The following is a 16118-nucleotide window of genomic DNA, read 5'->3' as shown; positions in this document are numbered from 1 at the left end:
ACCGCCCATTTTGCATACTACCGCGAATATGGAGAATCGATTGTTCCCCGACTCTGGCACGCGGGATGTTTAGACGAGTTGAACACTTTTATCTGGACTGAACGCACCGAAACACAGGACTACCGTTCATTAGAAAATATGCATTGAAACCAACAAATTCTAATGTTTTACATTTCTGTATGCATGATAAAGGACTGGTCTTTTTTTCTTCATAAAACGTTATGTCAAGGCCAGAGATAGTAAAAGCACAGGTGTGGTATAAGATTTAAATATTTATTCACATAGGAAAGTATGTACAGAATAAATGTGCATAAAAACGACACCAATACAATGTATTAGCAAAATAACAAACAGGAAAGAGATTAATGAATAATGAACAAACTGGCACTTATGGTGAATTTTTGCATTTGACTGTCAGTTTGCCCAAAGGACCCTTTTCTTCATATAGGCTATGCATTCTTATGTAAGGAATCATAACATCACAGAGAAACGCTGTTGTCCTTGGCCCATTTCTTCAGAATCCTGATGATGTATTCCACCTGAGGATTCCCAGTGTTCCTCAGCAAGGGCAGCACTTCCCTCAAAGCCTCCCTGAAAAATACACACAATTGAGCATATTATGGTAACATAAAAACTCACACTGTTAGACTTCAACAATGCAACATACAGCCCATCATGTCAAAAGAAATGTGTTAGGTCACTGAGCGGAGGACAGATTATTTCAACACTATACAAAGTGGTGACATTCATGATCCTACATCAATCCAATAGATTGTTACGGTAGACATGGTACCTACCTGGGTTCTCTGCTTGCCAAAATTAGCTGAAAGATACCCACACAGGCTCCCCTTTTGCCCTCCCAGTACTCAGGGTTGGGGTCCAATCTCTCCAAGATATCAAATGCCTTTGCTGAGTAGTAGAACTGGCCCATCTGTAGATGAGAGAGAGAAGAGTTACACATGGTGCAAAGTACTTAAGTAAAATGACTACTTAAGTAGTTTTTTGGGGTATCTGTACTTTCTATTTATATTTGACTACTTTTACTTTACTACATTCCTTAAGAAAAGTATGTACTTTTTACTCCATACATTTTCTCTGACACCTAAAAGTACTCGTTACATTTTGAATTCATTTACTTATCAAGAGAACATCCCTGGTCATGCCTACTGCCTCTGATCTGGTGGACTCAATAAACACATACTTTGTTTGTAAATTATGTCTGAATGTTGGTGTGCCCCTGGCTATCTGTAAATAAAAAAGAATCTTGAAAAAGTGTCCATCTGCTTTGCTTAATATAAGGAATTTGAAATTCTTTATACTTGTACTTTTACTTTTGATACGCAAGTCTTTTTTTTTTTTGAAATTACATTTACTTTTAATACTTAAGTATATTTAAAACCAAATACTTCTAGACTTTTACTCAAGTAGTATTTTACTGGGTGACTTTTACTTGAGTCATTTTCTATTAAGGCATCTTTACTTTTACTCAAGTATGACAATTGTGTACTTTTTCCACCACTGGCGCAAGTGCTCTCAGAATGAAATAACTTCTGTCCTGATGGGGAAATTAAACATTTAGGAAGTTGAGTGATTTTGGAATTAATAAAGGAGTAACCTTGTAGCAATCGTTGGCAATGAGCTGCAGGAGGCTGAAGGACTCTGCTGAGGTCTCCATCTTCATGTAGAGCTCCCAGGCCAGACGGGCCTTCTGGTTCATAATGTCTAAATAGGACAACAGGGTTCATTGACAACAATAGAACAACCACACAGTGTTATACCAGCAAATGTTTACATCGTTTAATGAGAAGGAGAACATACAGCAGCGTGCCAGCCAGCTCAGGTACACATAGTCACTCTTGTTCTTGTCATTTTGAATCAACAGGAAGATCTGGGAGACAAAGAGAAAGCACACACTTTTAACAGACAATAAAACATACATTTGTATCAGTGAAAAAGTTGTAAAAATTACATCATAATAACCCCAAAAGTACATGTCAAGGTTTTACCTCTTCTGCCTCCCTGTAGTTGCCAACAGCAGCTTTGGCCTGTGCATAGTTGAAGTTGAAGGCGTCATCATTGTAGAAGTAACTCTGTGAGCAATGAGTTCAGAGTATTTAGAATCCATCGAAGAATGATAATTATAGAACATCAATATTCTATGTGGACACAAATATGTGTCATGGTATTACGCTGTGCTTACCTTGACAGAATTGAGGTAGATGAGCACATCTCCAAACTGCCTGAGCAGAAAGAAACAAGAAGCCATGCACTGTCTGCCAGGGATGGTGTCTAAGACACAGGGAAAGGAATTGTTAAAGTAAGCACCAGTGTAAAAACGTATTTACCATTGAATTAGTGCAGAACAAAAATGTTACTCTAGTCAGTATTTTAAATATCTGGAGGAGCACTCACCACATTCGCTAGCTGAGCCACCAACCAGCTGGAAAAACTGCTGAGCAATCTTCAGATGATCTCTCTGTAATGGAAAAATAACATAATATCACACAAACAAAATCAGGCGGGTATCAAGGCAGAACTATAGATATACTGTACATGAATCTATAGTTATATATACACACTGAACAAAAAATATAAAACAATTTCAAATATTTTACTGCGTTACAGTTCACATAAGGAAATCAGTCAATTGAAATAAATACAGATATGCATCTGTGTCACAGGTACCTTCAAAAAAGGTTGGGGCATGGATCAGAAAACCAGTCATTATCTGGTGTGACCACTATTTGCCTCATGCAGCTCAACACCAACACATCTCGTTCGCATAGAGTTGATCAGGCTGTTGATTGTGGCCTGTGGAATGTTCTCACTCATCTTCAATGGCTGTATGAAGTTGCTGGATATTGGTGGGAACTGGAACATGCTGCCGTACACGTCAACCCAGAGCATCCCAAACATGCTCAATGGGTGACATGTCTGGTGACTATGCAGGCCATGGAAGAACTGGGATATTTTCAGCTTCTAGGGATTGTGCACAGATACTTGCGACATGGGGCCGAGCATTATCACGCTGAAACATGATGTGATGGTGGCTGATGAATGGTACAACAATGGGCCTCAGGATCTCGTCACGTTATCTCTGTGCATTCAAATGACCATCAATAATATGCAATTGTGTTCGTCGTCCGTAGCTTATGCCTGTCCTTACCATAACCCCACCGCCACCATGGGGCGCTCTGTTCACAACATTGACATCTGCAAACAATTCGCCCTCATAACACCGTACACGTGGTCTGCAGATGTGAGGTCAGTTGGACGTACTGGCAAATTCTCTAAAAAAAGGTTGGCGGTGGATTATGATAGAGAAATAAACATTCAATTCTCTGGCAACAACTGCAGTCAACATGCCAATTTCACGCTCCCTCAAAACTTGAGAAATGTGTGGCATTGTGTTGTGTGACAAAACTGCACATATTAGAGTGGCCTTTTATTGTCCCCAGCCCAAAGTGCACCTGTGTCATTGAGCATGCTGTTTAAATTAATCAGCTTCTTGATATGCAACACCTGTCAGGTAGATGGATTATCTTGGCAAAGGAGAAATGTTCACTAAGATGTAAACACATTTGTGAACAGAAAGCTCATGAAACAAGAGAACAACACTTTACATGTTGCGCTTATATTTTTGTTCAGTGTAGTATCTAAATGTATCTCTGGTACTTACCGACCCCATCTCCTGTCCGAGTGCAGCATTCACAACCCCCTTCAAGATGTACTCCTGAAAAAAAGGCAGGGAGAGGTTGCAGCACATATGCACTTACCATACACCACAATCCATTGAGTTTATGGCTGCACTAACCCTGGCAAAGAGAGGAGGAGGATAGGGAAAGAGGGGGAGATGGCGAGAGAGAGCTGGCTGCACACACACACTTACTGTACGCTGATGTACATTAAGACTAACACTGCCCTGAACCTGAGAAAGAGAGAGAGAGAGAGAGAGAGAAAGGGGAGGTTAATACACAAACGCCTACCACAAATGTCTACCCTGCAAACGCAGAACTACACCGCAAACTACACTATCCTTGTAGAAGGAAGAAGAGGAAAAGGGAGAGCAGGGAAGAGAGGGTAAGATTACTGGACCCTAAAATAGCTGAGGGACAGGAGACGAATGATAGGCGGGATGAAAAAATAAGGGAGGGAGTGAAATCTGGAAATGGTGAATGGAAATAGAGGAATGGAAATAGAGGAATGAACCTGTGGTGTGGTGGGTTCTAAGTCTTTGATGAGCTGGTAGGACTCCTGGACATCATCTGAGAGAGATAGAAAAATAAAATTACTATCCATATATTAACAGTAAAAAAAAACACACTTAGTTATCAATCAGTTATCATTACATTGGCTAGTCAGTAATAAAAGTGGCAGCCCACCTTGTCTGAGGTAGTAGATGACCAGATTGAGACGAGCCTCAGTAATGACATCAATCAGTGCAGGCAGCACTTGCAGGGCCCCCTCCCCACTACGAAACACCACCTGAACACCAGAGAAAGAATCAAAAAGGGTAATTTGCTTGCATGCTGCTACACACGTGAGTTGCAAAACTGCTATGTTCCCTAGACTGATAACTCCCTAGAGTGATGTTCCCTAGACTCATGACTCTCACCAGGTTGTGTCGGATTAACTCCTTGGCAAACTCAAAGGAGCTGGAGGAGATATCTATCAGGTTTTCCAGCTCTGTCTGAGAGAAGGAAAATGTGATTTTAGTTGTTTAATACTACAATGTTGTACACTTCGGAGTCACTGACTGAAGCCTTAGAAACATTAACATAGCAACATTCAGACAAACAAGGTTTAATTTTGAGAATGATTTGCTCAGGACTCTCGTCAAGTTGCGTTACCTCTGCTGCTTTTCCATTGTAGAGCCTGAAGTGGTTGCAGGCCTTGAGGTTGAGAGCGATGGTGGAGTCTGGGACGCTCTGCAGGTAAACAGCCAGCACCTCCTGGGACACATCGTAGTAGTCCAGCTTGTAGTAGCACAGAGCCACATACACATTCAGGGCCAGGAAGTCTCTGCAGCAGACACAGTATGAACAGAGCATGAGCTCCGCCGACTCACAGTAGGTACAATGAATCGCTCTTTCCCACCCTCTCACCTGCATAAGCAGTCACTAGCCTCCTCTCCAGTCTCCGTTATCTTCTCTCAACACAGGGAAACTATCACTCTCCCTCCCTCTCTAACTCCCCCTCTCCTCATCTCATAGTCTGTGCCGCTACTCCCATATGTATCAGGATTACATTTGGAGTGTTTCCCGGTGTCTCTGTCACTCTGTGGTGCATTCTGTTGCCTGTCACCTGTTCTGCAGCAGGATGCGTTTGTAGATGTCGATGGCCTCCTGGTAGTGGGAGCGCATGTAGTGGATGGAGGCCAGGCTGAGCTGGTCCTCTGTCACATCCTCCAACTCCTGGTGGAAACCCATCAGCTGCTTCTCCTCATTGAACTGGGAAAAAAAAGAAATAGACCAGAAATAAGGCATAATAGAACTAATTCTATTATATAAGTTGTTTGGTACCATAGCACTGAATGAATGAGCTAGAGGTAAGGGTGAAAGCTGACCTTGTGAGCCAAATGGAACAGTACTCGATTCTGCAGCTGGCATTTAGGGGCTGAAAGAGGAAGCACGTAAGGTCACCTTTTGTAATAAAGCAACAAAATGTGAGAATGGGGAACAGGGTGGATGAGGTACCCTTGCGTGAAGCCTCCTCTGCTTCTTTGTAAAGCCCCAGGAAGAAGAGAGTACAGGCCAGGTAGACCCACACATCCGGGCGGCAGTCTGGTTTGTCTGTCAGGGCCTTGTATTCCTGAAGAAGGAAGACACATAGGTTTTAGTTCATGTCTCACAAACCAAAAACAGGAAAATACTTTCACACATCCAAACCAACGTTACTGAATTCAATAAAGGTTTTCAAACCTCCATGGCTCTCTTGTAGTCACCAAGGTGGAAAGCACAGTAGGCCAACCACAGGTCTGCATCCTCCCCTCGCTCGCCAACATTGCGCTGAAACTGAGCAAATTGAACCATATTGATAGGATGAGCATCATATTTCGCAGACAGTAATGTAAGCACTGCATTGTTCAAAGATATAAACCTATATGTCACACTTCAGAAGGCATGCAGCCAGAATGGCATTTACCTCCAACAATGTAATGGCCCCCAGATAGTCTCTTTGAATTAGGAAGTCCTCGACAAGCTGTGGCTTTTTTTCTTTTGTTTTCTTATCTACTGGGATCTCCCCACCAACAGCTGCTGGCTTTACTCTGGACAGAATCTGAGAGAATGAATATGAAAATTATATAGAACTCCACAGCCGGTGCTGTCCACAACAGAGCCAGCCATAATTACTAAGGGCCCATCCAACTAGTTACTTGTCTCAAACCTGTGGCTGGGTTGCAACCTGGTGTCAAAGCATTTCGTATTATTCTCTATGTAAATCCCTGACACTCCCATTTATCATGATATGTTTCGTATGAAATGTATTAATTGAAGGTTGTCCATCACCCATTTCGTATGAAATGTTACGAATTTGCTAAACATACACTATGTAACCATACAACCTAAGTAACCATACCAAACATATTATACTAATTTCAGTATCCCGGATTTAAGTGTACCGTTACGTATGTTACGGTTTAGTCTATGAGACCAGGCTGGCGTGCTAGGTAACGTTAGATTTCTGCAACAACAACAAATATAATCATCCATCACGGAAATGTTTACGGACTTCTTCGTGTGGTAGCTAAGCTAACGTCAATGCTCAATTGCATAGACTACTAAGCAAAGGTTCAATAGCTAGCTAACAGTACGTTCATGTTAGCGAACGTTACGTTAGCGTAGCTGCATTCAGTAAAGCAAACACTTACCATGGCCAGTGGAGTTAGTCGTCACGAAAGCGCAGTAACAGCGCTCAGATAATCAGACAAGATACATGTTTTTCTAATCAAGAAATATGTGCTAACCCAGCTAGCAAGTGTAACAGATAGCTGTTGACAAACATGGGAGCTCGTGTCGCTAAGCAACGTCCCCACCAGTCTTTTCCCCTCCCTAGCATACTGGTTTATCACTGTGTTAAGAGCTGAGTTGTAGAAAGTGAATTATAGACGCATGGCGAGTATGCCAAAAAACATTAAGGTTTTATACTGCTAACACTATTACACACGCTTGTCTTATAAATTGACATAAAGTCTCACATCCATTCATCGTCACAGCAGATGAGGAATAGCAGATTCCTCAGTGGTTGAAAATTGTACCACTTCTCCCAATATGATGTAACAGGGTTATTCTGCAGCTACGGGCACTATGTCCTCGGGGTAATTTTGGGGGATTTTATTAATACATGTGTTTTAAAAATCTGGGGTGATTGTAGTGTGAACTTAACATATAAAGAATAAAAACATCTCTATCAAGTATTTTAGCTACTTTTCAGATGCATTTTATACCTACATTTCACTATTTTACCCTTGTCCCTGACCCATACTTTTGTGCTTCTACTATGTTTTTCTATGAGAAAACACGAATAATTACATTTTATAAACTGGGTGGGTCAAGCCCTGAATGCTGATTGGCTGACAGCAGTGGTATATAGGACCCTATACCACAGGTATGACAAAACCTTTATTTTTACTGCTCTAATTACGTTGGTAATCAGTTTATAATAGCAATAAGGTACCTCAGGGGTTTGTGGTACCCCATGCCTTATTGCTTAATTATATAGTGTTATCTTGTAGAGAGAGTCAATTAAATAAAATCTATATCAATATTTATTGTGAGTATGCCCTTTATATTATACACAAAATCAGTGGTTTAAAGTACTTGAGGAAAAATACTTCCAAGTACTACTTAAGTAATTTTGGGGGGTATCTGTACTTTACTATTTATATTTTTGACAACTTTTAATTTTACTTCACTAAAGAAAACAATGTACTTTTTACTCCATACATTTTCCCTGATACCCAAAAGTACTCGTTACATTGTGAATGCTTAGCAGGAAATTAAAATGGTCCAATTCACAAATTTATCAAGAGAACATCCCTGGTCCTCCCTACTGCCTCTGATCTGGCACTCACTTAACACAAATGCTTAGTTTTTAAATTATGTCTTAGTGTTGGAGTTGTACTTTTTACTTGTCATATTACTATGAGTCATTTAAAAAAAACTTTTACTCAAGTATAATAATTGGGTACTTTTTCCACCACTGCACAAAATACACCTGTCCTTTGGTAGTGGTGCCATTTCCGCCACTGAGGGCAAACTTCCTCATAAATAAAGTTTGGCCAAGAGAATGTTAATTTAGTCACCATGGAAGCATATTGAAACACTGAAGCATATGGCTGCAGTGGACAGTTGTTCCAGGTGTGCTGTCCAGAAGTTGAAGAAAACTCAAGGTAAATATTGCTGGTGTAGAGAATATTTTTTATTATCAGTCATTTCCAAACAGGCCATAATATATTTAATTTGTGGTAGAATTTGGATTTTTTTGTGTTTATTTTGTGCTTAGTGTAAACTATATGCTAGATAATACTAGCCAAAGCATGCTAAGCAGTCTGTCATTTTTCTCCAAAAACTTTATACGTTTCATTTCCATCCCAAACTTACAATGGCTTGCGAAAGTATTCACCCACCTTGGCATTTTTCCTATTTTGTTGCCTTACAACCTGGAATTAAAAATAATTTTTCAGGGGTTTGTATCATTTGATTTACACAACATGCCTACCACTTTGAAGATACAATTTTTTTTTTGTGAAACAAACAAGACAAAAACAGAAAACTTGAGCATGCATCACTATTCACCCTCCCCCAAAGTCAATACTTTGTAGAGACCACCTTTTGCAGAAATTACAGCTGCAAGTCACTTGGGGTGTCTCAATAAGCTTGGCACATCTAGCCACTGGGATTGATGCCCATTCTTCAAGGCAAAACAAGTCCAGCTCTTTCAAGTTGGATGGGTTCCGCTGGTGTACAGCTATCTTTAAATCATACCATAGATTCTCAATTGGATTGAGGTCTGGGCTTTGACTTGGCCATTCCAAGACATTTCAATGTTTCACCTTAAACCACTTGAGTGTTGCTTTAGCAGTATGCTTAGGGTCATTGTTCTGCTGGAACAGGTTTCCCCTCAAGAATTTCCCTGTATTTAGCACCATCCATCATTCCTTCAATTCTGACCAGTTTCCCAGTCCCTGCCAATGAAAAACATCCCCACAGCATGATACTACCACCACGCTTCACTGTGGTGATGGTGTTCTCGGGGTGATGAGAGGTGTTGGGTTTGCACCCGACAGTTTCCTTGATTGCCCAAAAGCTCAATTTTAGTATCTTCCATATGTTTGTGGAGTTTCCCCACATGCCTTTTGGCGAACACCAAACATGTTTGCTTATTTTTCTTAAGCAATGTCTTCTGGCCACTCAACCGTAAATCCTAGTTCTGTGGAGCGTACGGCTTAAAGGGGTCCTATGGTCAGATACTCCAATCTCCTCTGTGGAGCTTTGCAGCTCCTTTAGGGTTGTCTCTTTGTTGCCTCTGATTAATACCCTTCTTGCCTGGTCTGAGTTTTGGTGGTCTCTTGGCAGGTTTGTGGTGCCATTCTTTCCATTAAAATAAATAATGGATTTAATGGTGCGCCAGGGGATGTTGAAAGTTCTGGATATTTTTTTAACCCAACCATGTGTACTTCTCCACAACTTTGTCCCTTAACTGTTTGCAGAGCTCCTTGGTCTTCATGGTGCCCCTTAGTGGTTTTGCAACCAATTCTGAAGGTGTAATTGGTTGCACCAGATCTTATTTTGGGGCCTCATAGCAAAGGGGGTGAATACATATTCACGCACATTTTTATTTTTTTTAATAAACTTGCATGTCCATTACATGAAATCCAAATAAAAATCCATTTAAATTACAGGTTATAATGTAACCATTTATGAAAAAACACCAAGGTGGATGAATACTTTAAGGCGCTGTAACTGATGGAAATACCCAAACATGTTAGTTCAATTTTTTACTTAGGCTTTAAATCATGTTTCAAATGAATTTAATCTAGAAAATGCTCCAAGGTGTGCAAAAGTCAAAACGCCACATGAAAGACAGCCATAGAAACAAAATTAAGATCCTATACAATACCAGGAACATCTGCAAAAATACAGGGAGATGCTAGAAGGGAAATCTGAGCTTAAAACAAAGCGGCAAGAGAACGCAATGGAAATGCAACCAACAGAACAGCAGATGTTCAAGACAAGTTGCAATGGAGACCTACCTATAAGGCAACAACACCTTGGTCACCAGATGACTTGCAGCCAGAGGGCAATATACATGCCCCATACTTAGCTGCCCCCGATGCACACCCTGATACCTCATAATCTGCAACAGGAATGAGAAGTCAAATACTTGCTAGAAGGAAAAGTTTGGAAGAGGTCACTCAGATTGAATGACAAATGTCAAACTTGATAAAGCTTTACTGAAAGCTGAGAAATCACTATTTTTTTTATGATCAACTGATCAAGAAAATAGAGATAAGAACCCCAAAGACAAAACCGCAAATATGGGAACTCTGAAGAACTTGAAGGATTTTGTTTCAAAATGCCATTATTGCAGAGTTAAAGCAAAAGTATCAAAACATGCGAAGTGCTAAGGACAAACAAGTGGCTTCAAAAATGCTCAGAGGCAACATTCTGAAAAAGTATGGCCTGGTCAAAGCTGCAAACAAGAGAATTTGGATTATCAGCAAAAGCAATGAGGGCAAATGAACAGGCCATCAATACTCCAGGAAAAAGCAATGTAACAGAATTAGAACAGCCACAGAAGAGAAATCACTGGATTCTGTGAACGGGACAACAGTAGAGCAACATGGAAAGAGGAAGGCAAACCAGCAGAAGTGCTTCTTGAACGGCACAATTCAGAACCTTCCCTTTTAAGAGGGAATATTCAGAGATTAAAGATGTCCTATGAATTCTGCAAAATACTTCCTTTTGGGTTGTCACGTCAACAGTCCATGATAGGGACACATGCCTCTGGAAAAACCCACACCGACCTCCAGTTCATGGTGAAAAACTACAATAGTGATCCGCTGCAGCTTGTTTTTGTGCTGTGAGAACCTGAAGAGTGCATGTACAGAGTGCTCCCTTTGCCAACCAAAAGAGCTTAAAACATATGCATTTGATGCTGTTGAGAAGACATGGTGGTTCAAGTGGAAAAACAAAGCTGGAGAGAAAAAAAAGAGAAGACAAAGGGAAACATTGAGGTCCCTGTACATTTGACAGAAAAATAAAAGGTGACACTAGACTACTGGAGGACTTCTCCAAAGGATTGAAAAGAGAAGTTGGGATAACACGTGTACAACATTTGACACCAATACTCCAGAGAATGTAAAGACAAAACTGCAGAAAGAGTTTGTGCATATTGACTTTGTGGAGAACTACCTGTGTAATTTCAATGAAATCCAGGCAATTCACATCGGTGATTCTGCGTCACCCTCTGCAATCTGGGCCCATCTTTCAAAAACTGGCCTACTTCCTTGAGCACCCTGGCTACTTTTGGAGTTTAACTTTTGTCTTAAGTTTAATGGTTGATTTTTAAAAAATGATATACGCCACCCACCTCACCCATATGATGTACATTGAATACGATTTGTTTTTGATCAGGAAATCAAAGTTCAAATGTTTGGCGGAAATATCTTATTTTTCATTTATGTTTTCAGCTATCACAAGGTCATACATTCAGCCATCATGTGGAGTTATGAAAACTTTAAAAACCACTTAATACATAGAAGTTAATGTACAAATGTAGATGTAGTGTTTTCAATTATATTATTTAATTTGCAACTAAAATTGATGTCTAATGACATGACGGAAATTACATTTGTCTACAGCTGTCTGAGAAAAAGATACATTCCTGAATAGTACAATCACAGCCATTATGAGATATTATTTCTCGACAAATCATAGACAACTGGTAAAATGGTGTTTCAGTAAGTGTTGATTTCCTAAAGCTTGCAGGGCAGAATAACCCAACAGTTTAATTAAAGAGCTGTACCCCTTTAGTCAGCATTAAGAGGGCTCAACATAAGGCAACAGTCTAATTAAATGTTAGTAAGTTCTTTCAATGTGAAATGTAAGCATAACAGTTGTGTTAGTATTCATGTAGTATTGCCGTTAAGGTCACTTGCCTACTACACTGTAGTGTTTAAATTTTCAGGGGTCAGTTTGTACAACAAAAAAGCAACTTATTGTACTGTTAAACATCAGGCCACTATTACTTAGGACCAAGCAGCAGTCTCCCCAACCCATTCAGAGGCCTGGGCAGTAGGGGCAGCTGACCAATCCTCAGTGGCTGGCTGGACACTCCAGTCATCTGGAAGAGAGAAGACATTGAAGAGGTGCAAATACATGACCAACAATCATACATTTCAGTGTATTTGAGTAGGTTAAACAAGTCACCCGACTGATGACAATTATGGTCCATCAATTAGAGGGAGGCTGATGTTACGCTCACAACTCACCAGTGAAACCCTCAGCAGTTGGCTTGGCAGGAGCAGCAGCTGAAAGTCAAGCAGAAACTCAATTAAGATTACAATTAAACATGAGGCCTTTCAGACAAACACATTTGATAGGTCCTGAAGTACCAAGAGTCATTTCCATCCAACTCAAAATTAGATTTAGAAAATGCTGCCAAGATGCATCAGTCAAGAAACTAAAACCAAGTCTCAGCATAGTGGAAACCAAATCTTCACTTTCCTTACCTGCAGAAAACTGCTAGATGGGGACAGAGGGCACAGCCATTCCCTGAGACCAGTCATCCACCTCAGGGTGGGTGAACTCAGCTGCTGGAGCAGTCCACTCTGGAACTCCTTTCCAACAGCTTTCTCAGACTCAGCCTGTTCCTCCTTCTCAATCTGACAGGTAAAACAATGAGCGGCAGGCTAACAGAACATGCAAGATCCATTACTGTTGAGAAGGTAAGCTTGTCCTACCAGTAAATTTGGTGTATAATGGTTTAAGTAGGTGTTTAAAAGGCCTGCTTCTTACCTCCTCAGGGTCCCTGTAGAATTAGAGCTAAGGCATGACCTCCCATGGGTGCTCCCTAGAGATGGTGCCCCTCATCCTCAGCACCTCCCTGGACAGCATCCACCACATCAGACGCAGAGTGGTGACCCTGGAGCACAGATCAGACCATGACCAACTACACCAATGAGACTAGAATACCTGTCTTTTACAGAAACATGTAGCAAGGCCTATACCAAATTCCCCCTCCCTCTTACACACGGATGGAGCAAGGGGAGAAAAGAGGCACTGCGTTTCTGTAGCACACATCCTACACCCAGCACCGCACTAACAGGACTGCGCCGGGCTCTAACGGTGTGCAAAACAAATACCAACCAGTAAACTCACGTAGGTGTTAAGTGTATGAGGGTAAAGCAGTCTAACCTTGTTGCAGGGGATGGCGATGTCGACATATCGGAGTGGGGAGTCAGTGTTGCACAGGGCAATGGTGGGGATGTTGACTTAAGAGGCTTCAGTCAGGGGCTGGTGGTTGGCATGAGGGTCCGTTACAATTAGGAGGCGGGGCTCCCTGAAGGCAGCCTGGATCTGATTAGTGAAGGTTTCCCGGGGGTGAAATGAGCGTGGCACCAGTGGCCGAGGCAAACTTCAGCACAGCTCTCTACAAAAATGTATATGAAAGGCTATTAGCGACCTAGCTGCAGACAGCATGTGTAACACCCATCACTGCCCTTGGAATCTAAAGGCAAGTGGCACTAGACTGCATGCAGAACTGATGTGGCTCAGGCCACTATCAAACGAAAATCATTGTGCGGAAGCCCTACCGATGTTAAATCGAGAGAGTTGCATCACTGCCTGGTACAGTAACTGCTCGGCCTTCGACCGCAAGGCACTACAGAGTGTAGTGCGGAAGGCCCAGTACATCATTGGAACCAAGCTTCCTGCCATCCAAGACCTCTATACCAGGTGGTGTCAGAGGAAGACCCTAAAACTTGTCAAAGACCCCACCCACCCCAGTCAGACTGCTCTCTACTACTGCATGGCAAGTGGTACCAGAGCACCAAGTCTAAGACAAAAAGGCTTCAGCTTTTTACCCCCAAGCCATAAGACTCCTGAAAAGGAGACTCCTGAAATGTGCTCCATCTAGTGAGAGAAAGGATCAATAATCAACTCTAGTTATGGGAGCTGAAGGGGACACATTTTTTTTTTGTTACAGCCCAGCATTGAAACAGAAATTTCAACCATTCATCAAGACCTTGAATATCAACCAAATGTATTTATAAAGCCCTTTATACATCAGCCAATGTCACAAAGTGCTAAACAGAAACTCAGAACAAAGAAATCTAATCAGGCATGCATGCTTGTGCCAGAACAGCAGCCTGCATTAACAGTATCCCTCCTCAACCTGGGTGGGTTGACCACTGGCTTATAACACTACAAGTAGTTTTGTTCCACTGAGTGTTTTGGGCGTTAAGGACTGCCAAACACTCACCATCCCTCTTGTAGGTGTAGTGCTCCATCTGAAAGTCCATGTTAGTTCCTCCCAGATGGGTTCCTGCAGCCAGGAACTTCAGTACATCCTCCTCCTTCATTTGAAGGACATCTAGATTTCCAGACATCTTGACCACTTTCCCTGCCTTGAGTACGAAAAAAAAGAAATAACTAAGAGTTATTCAACAATTATTCCAGGCCCAGACATTGTATTTGATAGGGCCATCTACGCGTTGCGCTTAAGCGCGAGGGGCCTATTGCCTAGAATTAAAATGGCCTGGCTAGTGCAGGACACCGTGCGTTAAACAGCATGTCTACTCGACATGTTAAGTGTTAGCTTTCAAGTCATATAAAGCCTTCAAATTCAAACGTCTAGATAGACTAATGTGAGATATTCTGTACATAGTCACTGATTACTTCGTCTATTTAAGTGACGTTTGACATTAAAAAGCGTGAAATGTAACTTACAACGCACCACGAAACACCGCGAAGCCTGTAACACGCGGCGTCAAAGAGGAAGACAAGAGGAAGACAAGAGGAAATTACGCCACATATATACTCAAATTTCAAAGCACATGATTGGTTGTTTCGCTGACTGGAACTATAACTGTCTACTTGGATATTTCATTCTCTAGATGGCGCAAACACTCCAGCAGCACAGAGTAGTAGCGTATGTTTTGGGTGAAACAGGTAACTAGAGGTCGGACGAGGAGCCCATATTAAGACAATGCGATGGAAAGACCATATTAAGACAATGGGGAGACGTTGACTTCTCGGTTAGAGTGGCCTGTGTTGCAACTTTATTTGCTAGAGATACGGAGTTCCTGGTGAAGGTATCACAATATGTACATAGTGATTTTGCTAAATGTTTTAAAATGCATTTTTTTTCATAAGAGAAGATACATTGCAAAAATGCCAACTTGTCTCAGATACAAAGATAGAATGGGTGCTAGACAAGATGGCTTGGACCTCTTGGGTTGGGTGCTGGAAAAAAATAATTGCAATGTTTTGACCAATGTCAAGGTCATGGGGTAATTACAGGTGGAGGGTATGACATGTTATTGCGGGAAGTGGGGTTATGTGACTGAGTGAATAAAAATAACAAACTTTTATGACTTGTTGAATAGGCCACTTTAAAAAATGATAATTAAGTTAATATGTAGACTGGGGTGTTCTCAAAGTCCGTCCAGTGGCTCAATCTTAATATATTTGCATGCATCTATTTATTTGATTTGATTTAACCTGTATTTAACCAGGAAAGCCCACTGAGACCCAGAGTCTTTTTTTCAATGAATACCTGGCCAAGAAGGCGGCAACAATCAATACATTACATAATTAAAACATACAACAATACAATACAAGTGATCTAGTCAAAAAAAAAAAAAGCATTTACACTCCTCCGTAACAGAGTCTCCCATCAATTTTTTAAATGAATTCAGTGGCACTAACATATCTAGATGAAGCATGGACTTTATATTATTCCATGCGTCTGGTGCACAAGAAAAGGCAGTCTTGCCTAATACTGTGTATTCCCCACAGAAAGTTTACACACATACATCATCTACGACCTCAATAAACTCCTAATCTGTGTCAAACTCACTTCATATGTCAGTGTTCCCTATCTAATTTTGA

The 16118-nt window shown here is 41.2% G+C and overlaps 1 protein-coding gene and 1 pseudogene across 2 annotated transcripts; both read right to left on the bottom strand.

The window, feature by feature from the left end:
* Nucleotides 1-257: 257 nt before the first annotated feature.
* Nucleotides 258-7586, bottom strand: LOC109893504 (intraflagellar transport protein 56). 2 transcript variants are annotated; one of them, XM_031834546.1, is made up of 19 exons: nt 6872-7586; nt 6145-6279; nt 5922-6014; nt 5697-5811; nt 5567-5616; nt 5305-5450; nt 4851-5022; nt 4616-4690; nt 4383-4485; nt 4210-4265; nt 3890-3928; nt 3680-3733; nt 2413-2476; nt 2201-2289; nt 2007-2090; nt 1819-1888; nt 1616-1722; nt 798-931; nt 258-591 (listed from the first exon to the last, which is right to left on the bottom strand). In XM_031834546.1, exons 1-19 carry the CDS (start codon nt 6872-6874, stop codon nt 480-482), a joined length of 1701 nt encoding a protein of 566 aa, XP_031690406.1. In that variant the 5' UTR covers nt 6875-7586; the 3' UTR covers nt 258-479. The 2 variants fall into 2 exon arrangements, with proteins under 2 accessions (XP_031690406.1, XP_031690407.1); XM_031834547.1 differs by lacking the exon at nt 3890-3928 and having other exon boundaries at nt 6872-7582.
* A 4667-nt stretch (nt 7587-12253) lies between these two features.
* On the bottom strand, nt 12254-14614 carry LOC109893508 (40S ribosomal protein SA-like; annotated as a pseudogene).
* Nucleotides 14615-16118: the final 1504 nt, after the last annotated feature.

This window comes from Oncorhynchus kisutch, linkage group LG10 (assembly GCF_002021735.2).
Source record: "Oncorhynchus kisutch isolate 150728-3 linkage group LG10, Okis_V2, whole genome shotgun sequence".
Taxonomy (NCBI): domain Eukaryota; kingdom Metazoa; phylum Chordata; class Actinopteri; order Salmoniformes; family Salmonidae; genus Oncorhynchus; species Oncorhynchus kisutch.
This window is presented reverse-complemented; position numbering and strand designations above follow the sequence as displayed.